The sequence below is a fragment of the Adelges cooleyi genome, unplaced genomic scaffold, assembly GCF_023614345.1.
Source record: "Adelges cooleyi isolate 19-005CV unplaced genomic scaffold, UGA_ACOO_1.1 ACOO_flye_CR_arks_rails_tigmint_CR_PRNA_807, whole genome shotgun sequence".
Classification (NCBI taxonomy): Eukaryota; Metazoa; Arthropoda; class Insecta; order Hemiptera; family Adelgidae; genus Adelges; species Adelges cooleyi.
The window spans coordinates 44,494-59,241 of record NW_026096521.1 but is presented as its reverse complement, the minus strand read 5'-3'; the positions used below and the strand labels follow the sequence as shown (position 1 = coordinate 59,241).

Genomic DNA, 14,748 nt, shown 5'->3' with positions numbered 1-14,748 from the left:
ACTTAATCATTACCAAATCTTAAACATTTCAATTACATACAACTGAACAAACACACATGTACCTAAGGACATGACACATACATTGGTAGCGCAAGCCGAATAATACCATTTGTATGAACAAGTGTTGTCAGTTATAATTAAAAAATACATTTATTTATTTGTGATTTTTTACAAATCTACACAAAGTACATTTTAGCGTCCGTCTGTTGTCTTGCGAGCATAATAGGTTAACATAAGTCACACCATATCATACAAATTACTTGAATTTTATTATAGTATTAAACAAAAATATAATAAATAACTATGATTAGCAACATTTGTGCATTTTTGTTATGTTGTTTTGCTATAACGTCAAATATAAACAAAATCGAATCAGCAGGCAACAACAGGGTAAGCATTTAACAACATACAAATTATAACTTCAGTTGCCTTTTAAAAATACATAAATATATTATGTTGTATTGTTTCGGCAAACACACACACACAACTAAGAATATTTGTTTGATAAATGAGATGTTTCAAATAATTTGTAGGCATAAAAAAACAATTCCAAATAAAAAAAAAATAAAATTAATTTTGTATTTATTTATTTATTTAAGAGCTGCATCAAACTTAAATTGTTTTATTTTCAAGCAAAATAGTCATTGAATACACCAATGATTGTTCAAAGAACGATTAGGTTATACTTTAGGTTTAAAATAGTAAGATAACAACAATAATTATTGTCAGCTGTTAAACGAAAACTCCAATTTGGTTAAATTTTAGAGTCAGGTACTTTTTGATAATTTTGTAAAAATGTTTAGATTAATCCTACACGATTTTTTATTCAAACGTCTCATGAAAACTTTTTACGTGCCGTAAACAATTTGAAAACGTTCAACAAACGTCCAAAAATCGTTATTACACCCGCAGACGAGAAATTTCTGACAATGGAAAATGTTAACAACATTGACGATTACCGTTTAAAATTAAAAAGCCGCGATAAGTTAGAGAAAAAAGGTCGGGACATCTTGTGCAGTTTTTGTGTAATCGTACAATCCAACATAACGTGGTTGAAGAACACGGTGGAAGAGTTAATGGGCGGAGAGTCTTTCATCGATAACGCGAGCAACATAATACGTCTCAAACAGGAAGCCGAATTGATAGTGGCAATGTATCCGGTGGAAAACCTTCAAACGGGCAAATGGCTTTGGAGTTATTTTTTGAAATTGATCGCCATCAGACGGTACAATAACAATAAACGCTATATCCGCGAAAACCCGTTCGAAGACCACCAACTGCAAGCGGGTGTTTCGGATTTCATTGGCAATTGTGTGCTCGAAAAATACCTACCTCCTAGTGTAACTGAACCTGGTTTTGTTTCGAAAAACCCGAGGACGCGCGATAAACTGTTGACCGACCTGCGCGATTCCAAATGGTTTAACGACTTTCCACTTGACCGCGACTACGACGCAATGATAGAGTTTCTGTACCTGAAACCGTTTTGGACAGACCAAAGACACCTGTTGTTCAGAGCAATAACCCAGGGGTTCGATGTCGATTGGAGTGCGGTGAGACAACGGCACAGGGACGAGCTGGTCGTCACCAGGGAATTCGTGGAAAGCCGCGCTTGGATTCACAATCCGTACGGTCGCCTCGATCATCAACACTTGGTGATCAATATTATCGAAGCCCAGTACTATTGCTACGTTTACGTTATACTGTACGCTTATGAAAAACAAGTATCCGCACTGGACGAAGGGACGCTGGGAGAAGTCAAAGAACTCGTTTATGCGGTCATCAACGAAGCGCTGAACGTGTCGATCAAAGAAGAATTTCTCGTGCTCATCATATCGGAACTCGAGTTGACCGAAATGAGGAACGCCGACGACGTGAGAGACGTTTTGGCAAGAGTGAAGGCAAAGGCCAATGCGCTGCTGAACGATTTAAACGGTACGCGCACAAACCAAGTGGATCGGATCACTTTCGACGTCGACGAAGGCCAACTGACTACCGTCAGATTTATAAAGTCAATCGTGTTGGATTTCCATTTCTATTTAAACTCACTACGATTCTACTGCGCACCGTTCGCATATAAAACGCTTTTACATTTTATGGACCAAGTCAAATTGTCGGCTGCTCAGTACGTTTGAATTTTTAATCAATAACACAATGTTAATTTATTAAGTTAGCTTAAATAAACTATACGAAAGACTCTTAACGAAGAATTGCAATTTTTTGTCACGAGTTTCGTTCACGATGATTTTGAAAAATTAAAAAATATTTACTTTTTATATTTAAAATATTTAACATAATTAAAACTATATGAGCTACCGTATAGGGTTACCAAGAGCATAATAGGTTTGTATTTATTGTATTATACATGAAATACTTTGTTTTATTTTAGTTATCAGCATATCATTATTAAATGTATTAATACAAATTTCATATCAATTGTGTAGTGTAAAAAAGAAAATAATCCAAAAGTGTCGCTGAATAAAAATTTATTTATTTACTTTTTACAAACAGTTTTACATAATAAAATCCTTAAGAGGATTGAGAGCGGTCAGTTTTTTTGACGTTTAAGACCAAAAAGCCTGACAAAATTTCGACTACTTAGGTTGATCAAGATTTCAGATCTGTAAAAATATACAAAACGAATTTTTAATATATTGTTTTTTTTTTGAGTACAATAATTGTTGTTCAATGTTGAACATTTTAAAAATTTTAATTAATTAATTACAATACACAGAATTTTTTAATGGAAAACCCTGCATAGCCAGAAGTAGTCAAAGAACTTGAATGACTTTACACAATTGCAATTTGACCATATTACATAGGTTTAATTTTGTCAGGTCTTGGTCTAAATTATCAATAAAATAGCATCTAATCATTAAAAAAATTGTATAAGTCAAAAAAAATAATTTAATGCTTTTACCAATTGATCTGTTATTAAATATTGACATGGTCCAAATTTTGTAACACCCATTTTTTCTTAATTATTGCATAAGCATAAAGATTTGCGTTAATTATATCATATTGTATGAAATAATATTGTTACCATATTGTTATACATGTATTTATCATAGCAATTCTATAGTTAAATAATAATAAATAACCATGATTAGCAACATTCGTGTATTTTTGTTACGTTGTTTTGCTATAGCGACAAACATAAAAACATTCTAATCATAAAATCACCAAGTAAACAATTATATTAAAATATATATTTTCTTGGTAGTTTTTTTAGCACTATGAAAAAATAATTAAATTTCTTATTACACCCCATGAGATATTAAGTGGTTCACGATAAAACGATCACCCTGTCTACGAAATTAAGAACACCTAAACGAAAAAAAAAAATAATTGGAGAGTTCTGAAAAATATGCTATACCGTTCACTGCTATTTAAATGTCAAATTAGTAACACAATGTTCGTAACTCAAGTTGTAATGTGAAAACAGAAAAATATAATATTGAAAACCAATGCAATTCGTATGAACAAGTGTTGTCGAGTAAAATTGAAAAAAAAAAAGAATTATTTACTTATGCTTTCTCACAATTTAACACAATAAAAACTTAAGCTACAATGTACGATTTGGCGGCCGTCTAACGTCTTGCGAGTATAATAGGTTTGAATAAGTCACACCATATCATACAAAAGACTTGTATTTTAAAATAGTATAATTTAAAAATTATAATAAATAAATATGATTAGCAACATTTGTGCATTTTTGTTGTTTTTTTGCTATAACATTAAGTATAAGAACAATCAAAATAGCACGAAACAGTAAGGTAAGCATTAATTTTGAGTTACATATACTTTTATGAGAAATAAATTCAATCTTATATTTTGCAATTGATAGCAGTTGTACAATATGAAAACAATAATTACTTCCATTAAAATGTTTTATAATAATAGAAAGCTTTTACAACGTTATTTTGGTTATAACACATAGGTACAGCTAAGAATATTTGCTTAAACAAGTTTCTATTAATTTAGCAATAATAATAAATTTTCAGACTAAAAAATCAAAATAAACTAAATTTAACAGTTACGTCATACTGAAAATTAAGTTAATTTTATTTTGAAGAAAAATAGTCATTGAATAAATCATAGATTGTTTCGAGGATAACCAAATTACATTTTTAACTTTAAATAGTAAAACAACAATTATTACCTAACCTAACGGACCACTCTTATTTGGTTTATTTTTCAAGAAACTTTTCTAGTAATTCTATAAAATTATAATTTTTTTTTTTTTAAGATTAATCCTACACGATTTTTAATAAAATCAACTCATAAAAACTATTTACTTTATTATATAAAGTCTACTGCTACCCGTTCGAATATAAAACGCTTTTGCGTTTTACGGATTTAGTTAAATTGTCTGCTGCTCCATACGTTTAAATTTTAAATCATTCACACCATGTTCATAAATTGTGTAAGGTATTTTGAAATAAAAAAAAATATATATCCACTTTAGTAAGTTTGCAATATACATGAAATACTAATTTTATTTTAGTTATTGTATTTTTTTCAACATAATCAAAAAATATTAATAACACCGTGTTCATCCATCAGGTAGTAATCAACGTAGGGTATTAAAAGAAAATGATCCAAAATTATTTCGTTTCTTTATGATTTAGACAAGTGTTGCAGAATAAAAATTAAACTTAATTAACTTACCCTATTGAAACAGTTTCACATAACAAACAAAGGAATTGAAAGAGGTCAGTTTTTTGACGTTTAAAAATGAAAAACCTGACATAATTTCGACTATTTAAGATGGTTCGATTTGTAAAGTTCTACAAACGGGTTTATCACACAAACACTACTATTAAATAACAATCAACAACTGTGATTAGCAACATTCGTGCATTTATTGTTATGTTGTTTTGCTATAATGACATACATAAAAACAATCGAATCAGCTAATCGCCCAGTAAGTTTTTTTGAGGTTTTCCCCAATTTGGTAGGTGAAGAAGTTGACTTTTTTTACTTTAAACCTACAAATGTACCAATCGCAAAACATTTCGGTCCATAGAGTTGCTACTCGAGTAAATCGGTCCGGAGAAAATCAAGTTATCGTTTAGACAAAACAAAAAAACTCACATCATTGTAAAATGAAGCTAAAATATGTTTAGCCTGTAACAAAAAAAATGTATATATATATATATATATATATATATATATATTTACTTTATGAGCAGATTATACACACACATCTACACAGAAGACAGGCTAACACAATTATCACATCTCAGTAATTGGCTAACTAAAGCGACACTCATAATATATTTTAAACAACCACTTTAATAATATATACTGTTATAGAAATAATTGTTATCAATTTTATTCAACAAAGCAAAATCCATTCTTTCAAAATAGAATAGAATAATTTTCCAAGCAAAAGTTTTAGTGTCGATTTTTAAAAAATCATATTTGTGTCCTTTATCACCGAATTAATAGTAATCCTTTCTATCTATTATTCACAAATCACACAGTTTCATTTAATTTAATTTTAAAAAAAATGGGACTTTGTAATTAATTGTATAGCCCCATTTTTGTATTATCTCATTTAAGACACATGGCTGTAAAAAAAAAAATAGTTCTCTGCTCACTTCTCGTCAGAAAATTAGAAAACTGCATGTAATCACAATAGTTTCATACTTCACACATTACATGGTAGTTATAATAATCTGACTGATACTATAAAACATCCACTGTGCATTCACTGCATTCGTAACACGCATTTTATTTTTAGAGTTACTTTTTTTAATTATAAAAATGTATAAATTATTCCAGATTTGTCCTACACGATTTCATATTACACCAAACTATTATACCTATTTACGTGCCCTAAACAATGTGAAAACATTAAAAAAAACGTCCAAAAATTGCAAAAATCACATTAAAATGACGAGGTAAATCTGGCAACAAATGCTTTTGGCAGTGCTGAAGAATACCGTTCAAAATTAAAAAGCCGCGATAAGTTAAAAAACGGCGAACCTTTCATTAACACCGTGAATGTTATAAGACGTGTGAAAACGGAAGCGGAATTGATAGTTATTCTATTTCCGGTCGGAAATTTACAAATGGGCAAATGGCTTTGGGGTTATTTTTTGAAAATCATCGCCATCAGACGGTACGATGACAATCATCTCTATATCCACGAGAACCCTTTCGAAGACGACCAACTGCAAACCGACATTTCACATTTCATCGGAAATTGTATAGCTGAAAAATACCTACCCCGCCTGTAATGGAACCTGATTTTGTGAGGAAAACCGAGAGCAAATACGTTCAGATGTTCACCGATCTAAGGGGTTCCAGATGGTTTAGAAAATTGATTGCATCGCATCCACTCGACCGTAACTACAATGGAATGATAGAGTTTTTACATCTTGAACCGTTTTGGGAAGACCAAAGACAGCTGTTGTTCAGAGGAGGGACCATTAGCCAAGGGTTCAATGTCGATTGGAGTAAGGCAAAGGCCAATGAAGTCCCAAACGATTTAAACGGTGCAAACAAAAACCGAATCGAATGGCTCAGTTTCAACGTCGACGAAGACCAACAGCTGTCTACTGACGGATTGATAAGGATAATTTGATACGGATTTTCACTCGTATTTAAGCTCATTAAAAGCCTACATTTGAAAGTCATTAACACGGTGTTCTTAAATTGAATTAGCTGTATATTGAAATGAAAAAAATCTCAACAATTGACGTATAATTTTATCGAGAGCATAATAAGTTTTGTAATTATTGTACTATACATGAAATACTTATTTTTTTTTTTAGTTATAGTATTTTATTAAACATAATCAAAATATATTAATAACACAATGTTCATATATCAAGTAATGACCGATGTAGTGCAGTAATGGCAAATATCCATAATTATTTCACTTCTTTGCTATTTAGACAAGTGTTGCAGAATAAAAATTAAAGTCAATTAACTTACCTTATTTTACCTTATTGATTAAGTGCCATTTACTGTTTTTTCGGTTATTGTATTGGTTAGATTAACTGTACACTAATAATGATTTTTATGCAATAAATTTTAACAACTACTTTAATATATCAAATTATACAAATAATTGTTAACAATTTTATTGATAAAAGCAAAATCCGTTCTTTCAAAATAGAATAAAATAATTTTCCAAGCAAAAGTTTTAGTGTCGATTTTTAAAAAATCATATTTGTGTCCTTTATCACCGAATTAATAGTAATCCTTTCCATCTATTATTTACAAATCACAAAGTTTCATTTAATTTAATTTTTAAAAAAAATGGGACTTTGAAATTAATTGTATAGCCCCATTTTTGTATTATCTCCTTTAAAACACATGGCTGTAAAAAAAAATAGTTCACTTCGTCAGATAAGAAAGCTATAGCTTTATATATGATATTTTCATATATTGTCATCGCCTAACAAGACACGGGTTAAGTTTAAAGTTGTTTGATCTAATCATTTTATTACTATTAAAATGTAAAAATTATAAAATAACTATTATATTATATAAAAAAAATTATAATGTACAAGTATGTATTTTATTAAATTAATAAAATAAATAAGTAAAATAGAATAGAAAATTAGAATTAGGTAATATACTTAATATAATATGTATATTGTACATTTTATAAACCGTAACAAAAAATTATTAGGTAATTATATTTTAATAAAAAATTATAAATGAAATTTGAATAAATCTGAAGTGATGATATAGGTAATGATATAATCCGAAAACGGTTTTTTTAGTTTTTTCTCTCTTTTCTTTCTTGTTATTTCTTTGTGTGATTAAATTTAAATAATTAACAACTACATATCATTGCTATTTAAATACAATTAAAAAAGAATTAGGTTTATTTATATATGTAGGCCGTAATATAAAATAAATAAACTGCAGTTCGATTCCGTTCACCTTAAACATATTTTTGTAACATTAGCTATGCCTAAAACAAACGCGGAGAGACAAAATGAATTCAACGAGCGCCAAAAATCTATTTTCAGAACTTCTCAAGTAGCATCTACTAGTACTTCCACTAGTAGTAGTGTATGCTGTTCCACTGTGTGTAATGTATGTGCTAGATTGTGGTATGATAATGATTTTAAAAAACCTCCACATTGTTCAAAAGATATTCTATAATTTTATTTCAGATAGAACCCGTTACACAATATATTCATTTGTGGGAAACACAACCGATTTTCATTTAAGCGTAGACATTTTTACTGTGATTTCTCGTTTACAGAGGTAAGGAATGAACTTAAAAACACAATAAATCTGAAGAGTAGTTTAGAGGGTAAAATTAATAAAAAATTATTTTAGTTAAAAGATAAAAAAAAAAAAGTTTAATAATTATTCGACATTTTTATGTCAATAATTTTTGGAACGAAGTTCCTTATTTTATTTAAATAATTCTCAGGTTTCAATTCACTATTTTAGCATATTTATGCATTATTGTTAGATTACAAATTTTAATTATCACAATAATGCTTTCTCTCAGAAAATACAACTGAGAAATCACAAAAGAGTACACACTGGTGAGAAGCCACACAAATGTGGTGTGTGCTTAAAAGCATTTTCTCAAAATTCCAAACTAACAAGACACAATCGAGTACACATTAGATAAAAGCTATACGAAATACGTGATGTATGCTTGAAGTAATTTTCTGTTAACTCTGAACTTAAATCACACAAACGAATGCACACTGACCTACAAATGATGTGTGCTTAAGCTTTAATTGAATAAAGTTATCTGATCAAATACGACATTAAAACACGCAATTCTATATTTAACTAATACTTTTATTAATAATAAGTGAATGTTCAATATTATATTACATTTTAATTGTTAATTATGTATTTGATATCACAAGACGTAAGTCGGATCTGTCGCTAACATTTTGGCTATTTTGTATAGTTTTGCATTCTGTAAACAATCACAAGAGGTTTAACTGGGACGCCGTTCGGAGAGGTTATGCTAAGATTTTTACCTGTCCGGCAGTATGGACGTCTATTTTTTCACCGGGTACACCGTCCACTTGTCCGGACATGAGCACGTTACAAAATAATCATGCAAACATACGTTTGGGTATTTCATTTTTGACATCTGTGGACATAAAAAGTAATTTTCAAGTTCTGTGTAGTTAGTCCAGGTAATTGAACGAAAACTCGAGTATAAAGTTAAAATAAATATAACCTATCCTTTACTAAAACACAGTCAAATTAGAAGTAAGAATGCCATTTAATAGCATCAGACGATGAATATATCCACTTCATAGGTGGTATAAAAATAATAAAAACGTCGTATAATATGATAACGTAATCAATGGTCAAGAGTTAAATTAACATTATGAGAGAATTTAACTTCCCACAAAAATTGATAAAGTTAGTGGAGATAAGTATTATGGAGACATTTATTAAAGTCAAAGTTGGAAGTAGTCAAACGGAGCCAATATCAGTAAAGTCAGGTTTGAGACAGGGCGACTCAATGTCACCGGTGTTATTTAATATAATGTTAGATAAAATCATTAGAGCAATGAACGTTAGACCCGTCGAAGGAGTGAAACTACAGGACTCCGCAATAGGCCTATTGGCGTACGCGGACGATTTAGTACTAATGGAAGAATCACCTAATGCTTTGAAATCACTGTTCAACCGTCTACAAAGAATGGCGTCGAAAGTAGGATTACAGATAAACGAAACCAAAACGGAGTACATGGTCGTTGGCAGATGAGAAACTGCGGGTGTGTACCCATCCTTGAATGTAAGAAACTATGTTTTCAGCAGAGCCAAGCAGTTTAAATACTTAGGGTCATTTATATCTGGAAGGAATGAGATAGTCAAGGAAATTTCAGCAAGGTTACTTGCCAGCAATAGATCTTTCTATGGACTAGCAAAACTGCTAGGATATATATCTTTATCGAGGGAGCTTAAGATACAGCTATATACGACATTACTGCGTCCAGTTGTAACCTACGGAGTGGAAATGTAGCCACTACGAAAAGACGAAGATGAAAGAAAGATGATAGTATGGGAGAGAGGAATAAGTTCTAAGGAAGATTTATGGACCGATGAAAGATAACAAAAGCAATGAGTGGAGGATAAGGACAAATAATAAGCTAGAATTGCTATAAAAAAAAGGAATAACACTTACGCCTGCTTCAGCCGTTATCGCCTGACGCGCCGTGGTCGACGTGGCAGCCTTCGTCTGTTGGGCAAGGGGTGCCGTCGAGCCCGCAGCTCTAGCCGTAACTTTCTGATTTACCGTAGTCGGCGATCCAGCCTTGGTCTGTTGGGCAGGGGGTAACGTCGTGCCCGCAGCTCCAGCCGTAACTTCCTGACGCGCCGTTGCCGACGAGGCAGCCTTGGTCATTTGGGCAGAGGGTGCCGTCGTACCCGCAGCTCCAGCCGTAACTCCCTGACTTGCCGTTGCCAACAGTTGGGCAGGAGGTGCCGTCGAGCCCGCAGCTCCAGCCGTAACTTTCTGTCGTGCCGTGGTCGGCAGCAAACCAGCCTTGGTCTGTTGGGCAAGGGGTGCCATCGAGCCCGCAGCTCTAGCCGTAACTTTCTGACGCGCCGTGGTCGGCAAACCAGCCTTGGTTTGTTGGGCAAGGGGTGCCGTCGAGCCCGCAGCTCTAGCCGTAACTTTCTGACGTGCCGTGGTCGGCAGACCAGCCTTGGTCTGTTGGGCAGGGGGTAACGTCAAGCCCGCAGCTCTAGCCGTAACTTTCTGACTTGCTGTGGTCGGCGATCTAGCCTTGGTCAGTTGAGCAGGGGGTAACGTCGTGCCCGTAGCTCTAGCCGTAACTTTCTGACTTGCCGTGGTCGGCGATCTAGCCTTGGTCAGTTGAGCAGGGGGTAACGTCGTGCCCGTAGCTCTAGCCGTAACTTTCTGACTTGCCGTGTTCGGCGATCCAGCCATGGTCAGTTGAGCAGGGGGTAACGTCGAGCCCGCAGCTCTAGCCGTAACTTTCTGACTTGCTGTGGTCGGCGATCTAGCCTTGGTCAGTTGAGCAGGGGGTAACGTCGTGCCCGTAGCTCTAGCCGTAACTTTCTGACTTGCCGTGGTCGGCGATCCAGCATTGGTCAGTTGAGCAGGGGGTAACGTCGAGCCCGCAGCTCTAGCCGTAACTTTCTGACTTGCCGTGGTCGGCGATCTAGCCTTGGTCAGTTGAGCAGGGGGTAACGTCGTGCCCGTAGCTCTAGCCGTAACTTTCTGACTTGCCGTGTTTGGCGATCCAGCCATGGTCAGTTGAGCAGGGGGTAACGTCGTGCCCGTAGCTCCAGCCGTTACTTCTTGACGCGCCGTTGCCGACGAGGCAGCCTTAGTCATTTGGGCAGAGGGTGCCGTCGTATCCGCAGCTCCAGCCGTAACTCCCTGACTTGCCGTTGCTGACAGTTGGGCAGAGGATGCCGTCGAGCCTTCTGTTTGCGTTGTCATGGACCGACAAGACTGAGTCGATGCATCTGCAGTTGGCATGGTCTGAGACCGCTTCTCTGCCGTTTCCGTGGCCTGGGATGACGCCTGCGCAGTCGCGGTGGCCTGCGTCCACGCCTGCGCAGTGGCCGTGGCCTGGCACGACGATTCCCTCAATACCACCGCTGGTGGCGTCATCGAAATATCTACCACCGACGACGATGTTTCGGGTGTATCTGACTCCACCGGCGATGTAAGCGGAGTGGCAAAAAATGGCAGGGGGTTCTACAACAGAAAAAAACGATTTCAGTAAACAAATTTTCACTTATAGACCATTAGTCTGATTTGTGATAGTATGACCGTTTGTGCACATAGGTCATATGCAGTGTACTTACCGGCTGCCAGTACGACGCATATGGGACGTATGGCACGTATGCCTGCGAATCCATAACCACCTGCAACGGTGTAATTATATTTTATAAACGAAATTGTATAAAAATAACTTATAGTATGTATCAAGTACAACTTCATTTTTGATTAATTGTTGTAAAAAAGGTTTAAAGTTAATTTTCATCTTAATGGTGTTCATTTAGTAACAGTATAGCTTATGCTCCAAGCCTATTTCTTGTAAGTCCAAAATAGCATGATATTATAGTTTATGTATACTTGCTTAAGTTTACTACGGTTTTATTTCATTAAAACACAAATGTATCGTTTGGGTGTACGAGAAATTCAAAAAAATATATTATCTTTTGTGTGTAATTGAACACATTACCAAATAGGTTTTATTAACTAAAATCGTATTGGATCATAAACCTCGAATAAACTTCATGAACTTTTGTAGACTTAAGAGGACGTCGCAGGTAATCTTTTTTATAGCTACTGTTCGTTAACATTTATATAACAATGGACAGAGTAGAAAATACAATACCCATCATAGTTTGAATCATTCTGATAACTTAATTACTTTTTTTTAGCGTATAAATAATTTTCTCAGATATCAGAATAAACTTGGTACCTCGTACCAGCGTACTTACTTATTAACATTTATATTGGAGCATACTTATTTTGCACGTCTGTTACAATAAAATACGCGTTTCCAAATTTGCTTAGCCTATATTGGCCATGGTCGTAATGAATATTTTAGTTTTTTTTCTTTTTTACTGTTTTTTTTTTTATAGTATTATAGGTCACCAAACAAAATCATTAAAAATCAGTATTTTATGTAAAACATTTCAGCTTTCTGGTAATTCATTTATAAATCCAAAATTAATAATTGAAAACATGTTTATAAAAATTCTTTAATTATTTAATAAATAAATTAATTATTTAAGTGCTGGACGGGTCATATATAATATTCTATGATTTATTTCATTAAATAATAATTATATATAAATCTAACACTATTTCATAAAAAAACAATGTGTACATATGTAAATTTTGTATAATAATTTTTATCTATAAAACACACAACACAATAGGAAAAATGAAAATGTGGCTTCTCTGTGCAACAAAAATACAGTATTTCCCAAGTAAAGTCATATTTCTACAATATTTACAAATAATATAATTAGATAAGCTTAGATTATCTGTTGTTATCCCGAAAATTATAGTGGTCACCGCCGACACTGTTGCGGAATTTAGCTTTGTTATAAAAAAAAAAAAAAAAAAGAATACGAAATCATAATTGAAATATATTGTGAGTAATACAATTCGGTAATGGATAAAATGCAATTTAAATTATAAAGTTCAATTTTTATACTTTGGCACTTAGAACGTTTGACAAATTCATTTTTCAAATATTTATGTTAGATAAATACGTTTTTAGTGGTCGGCATTGAATGAGGGGGGTGGCTTAGATTGAGAGTAAAAAACACCGTCTTTACGAAAAATAAGAACATAGAAATTACGGACACCAGGTAATACAAAAAAAGAAATGGAGACCCCCCAAAAATCAAAATGTTGTTTAAAATACATTACTGTTCTATACGGTTTATTGCAACTAAAAATTGACTGTTGTTAATTTACACGCAGCAACTTAAAAATTTCCAATTTTGGTCTGAGGAGGGGAGGGGGCCCCACACTAATTTTGGTCTGGGGTGTAAACATTGTGTTACAATGTTTCGGTTTTTCGGAGAGGTAGTTGAATATTTTTCCGATTTTTTTTACAGTGTGCAATAACCCCCCTCCCTCCCGCCGTTCTGATCATTGTCCTACAAACTGCATGCTGAATATTCGTCTGAACACTAAGATTAGTTATAATATTATGTATCTTGTACAGAGTGATCATTTTATCGTGAACCGCTCAATATCTCATTATACACTAATTATGTTCAACATCGTTTCCCCTAAATTTCTCCTGTTTCCTTTGCTCTTGGGGGGTCGAACCCGTTGCATATAGGTCCTGGACCAATCCAGACAGATTAACGGCCCCGGGATGAACAAAATACCGCTATGCGGCAAAAAACACACTGCAAAAATCTCAACATTTCTAAATTGAAATTAGAAAAATGAATGTTTTTCGCTAATTACTCAGCCGCTAGGGTAGAGAGAAGGTTATGGGACACCGCATTGGAATCACAGTGTGTTCAGCCATCTACTGAGACTTAGCGCGCGATAACCCTAACTTGGACAGGGGATCCACCCCCAAGGACGACTTTAACTTAAGTCCTGCAACCTGACACGGCTCGCCGTGAGCGCTCAGCCCTACTAGTAGTCGGTCACGGGCGGTCTCTCCAGGGTGAACGACAAGGCCAGGGAACATCATACAACTGCCATGGACGTGCTAAGCTCTTAACAAACGTTCATGATAAAATCTTATAATATATATATATATATATATACGTACCCAATAATAATAAGGGTATGCTCCTTCCATTTTGAATGAATGCAGGTTTGATAGTTAACAATATTACAATTATTAAATTCAGTGAAACAAAAAATGCTATCTGTACGACAGAACACGAGGTAATAACATTTATCCACGGTAACCCAGGTATATATCGATTTTTTTTTTTAGGAATTATTTAGCCGGCAACGCGTTTTTTAATTTAATTTGCTTAAGTTTATACATATGGTAAACGAATCGTGTAAGTTAGGAAGAAAAAAAAATCAATTAGTAATAATTAAACCCGGTGAGATATTGACTGGTTCTTGACAAAAGAATCACCCTGTATACATATTTTATACGCACAGTGAAAATGTGTACCAGAACCAAAATGTTCAAGTTACGCCACTGAACAACAACATGATGTTAGCAACATTTCTCTTTAATTCACAAGACGTGAATCCCAAGTGGGAGATTTGCAAATCATTAGAAATAGGCGTGTTTAATTTATAACTTA

At 33.9% G+C, this 14,748-nt stretch overlaps 2 protein-coding genes across 2 annotated transcripts; one reads left to right on the top strand and one right to left on the bottom strand.

The window, feature by feature from the left end:
• Window positions 1–202: 202 nt before the first annotated feature.
• LOC126845996 (uncharacterized) lies at window positions 203–2,388 on the top strand. The gene is made up of 2 exons (XM_050585084.1): window positions 203–390; window positions 804–2,388. Exons 1-2 carry the CDS (start codon window positions 304–306, stop codon window positions 2,130–2,132), a joined length of 1,416 nt encoding a protein of 471 aa, XP_050441041.1. The 5' UTR covers window positions 203–303; the 3' UTR covers window positions 2,133–2,388.
• Window positions 2,389–9,803: 7,415 nt separating this feature from the next.
• LOC126845999 (uncharacterized) lies at window positions 9,804–11,993 on the bottom strand. The gene is made up of 4 exons (XM_050585087.1): window positions 11,928–11,993; window positions 11,800–11,859; window positions 10,142–11,689; window positions 9,804–9,809 (listed from the first exon to the last, which is right to left on the bottom strand). The coding sequence occupies exons 1-4, from the start codon at window positions 11,991–11,993 to the stop codon at window positions 9,804–9,806; spliced, it is 1,680 nt and encodes a 559-aa protein (XP_050441044.1).
• Window positions 11,994–14,748: the final 2,755 nt, after the last annotated feature.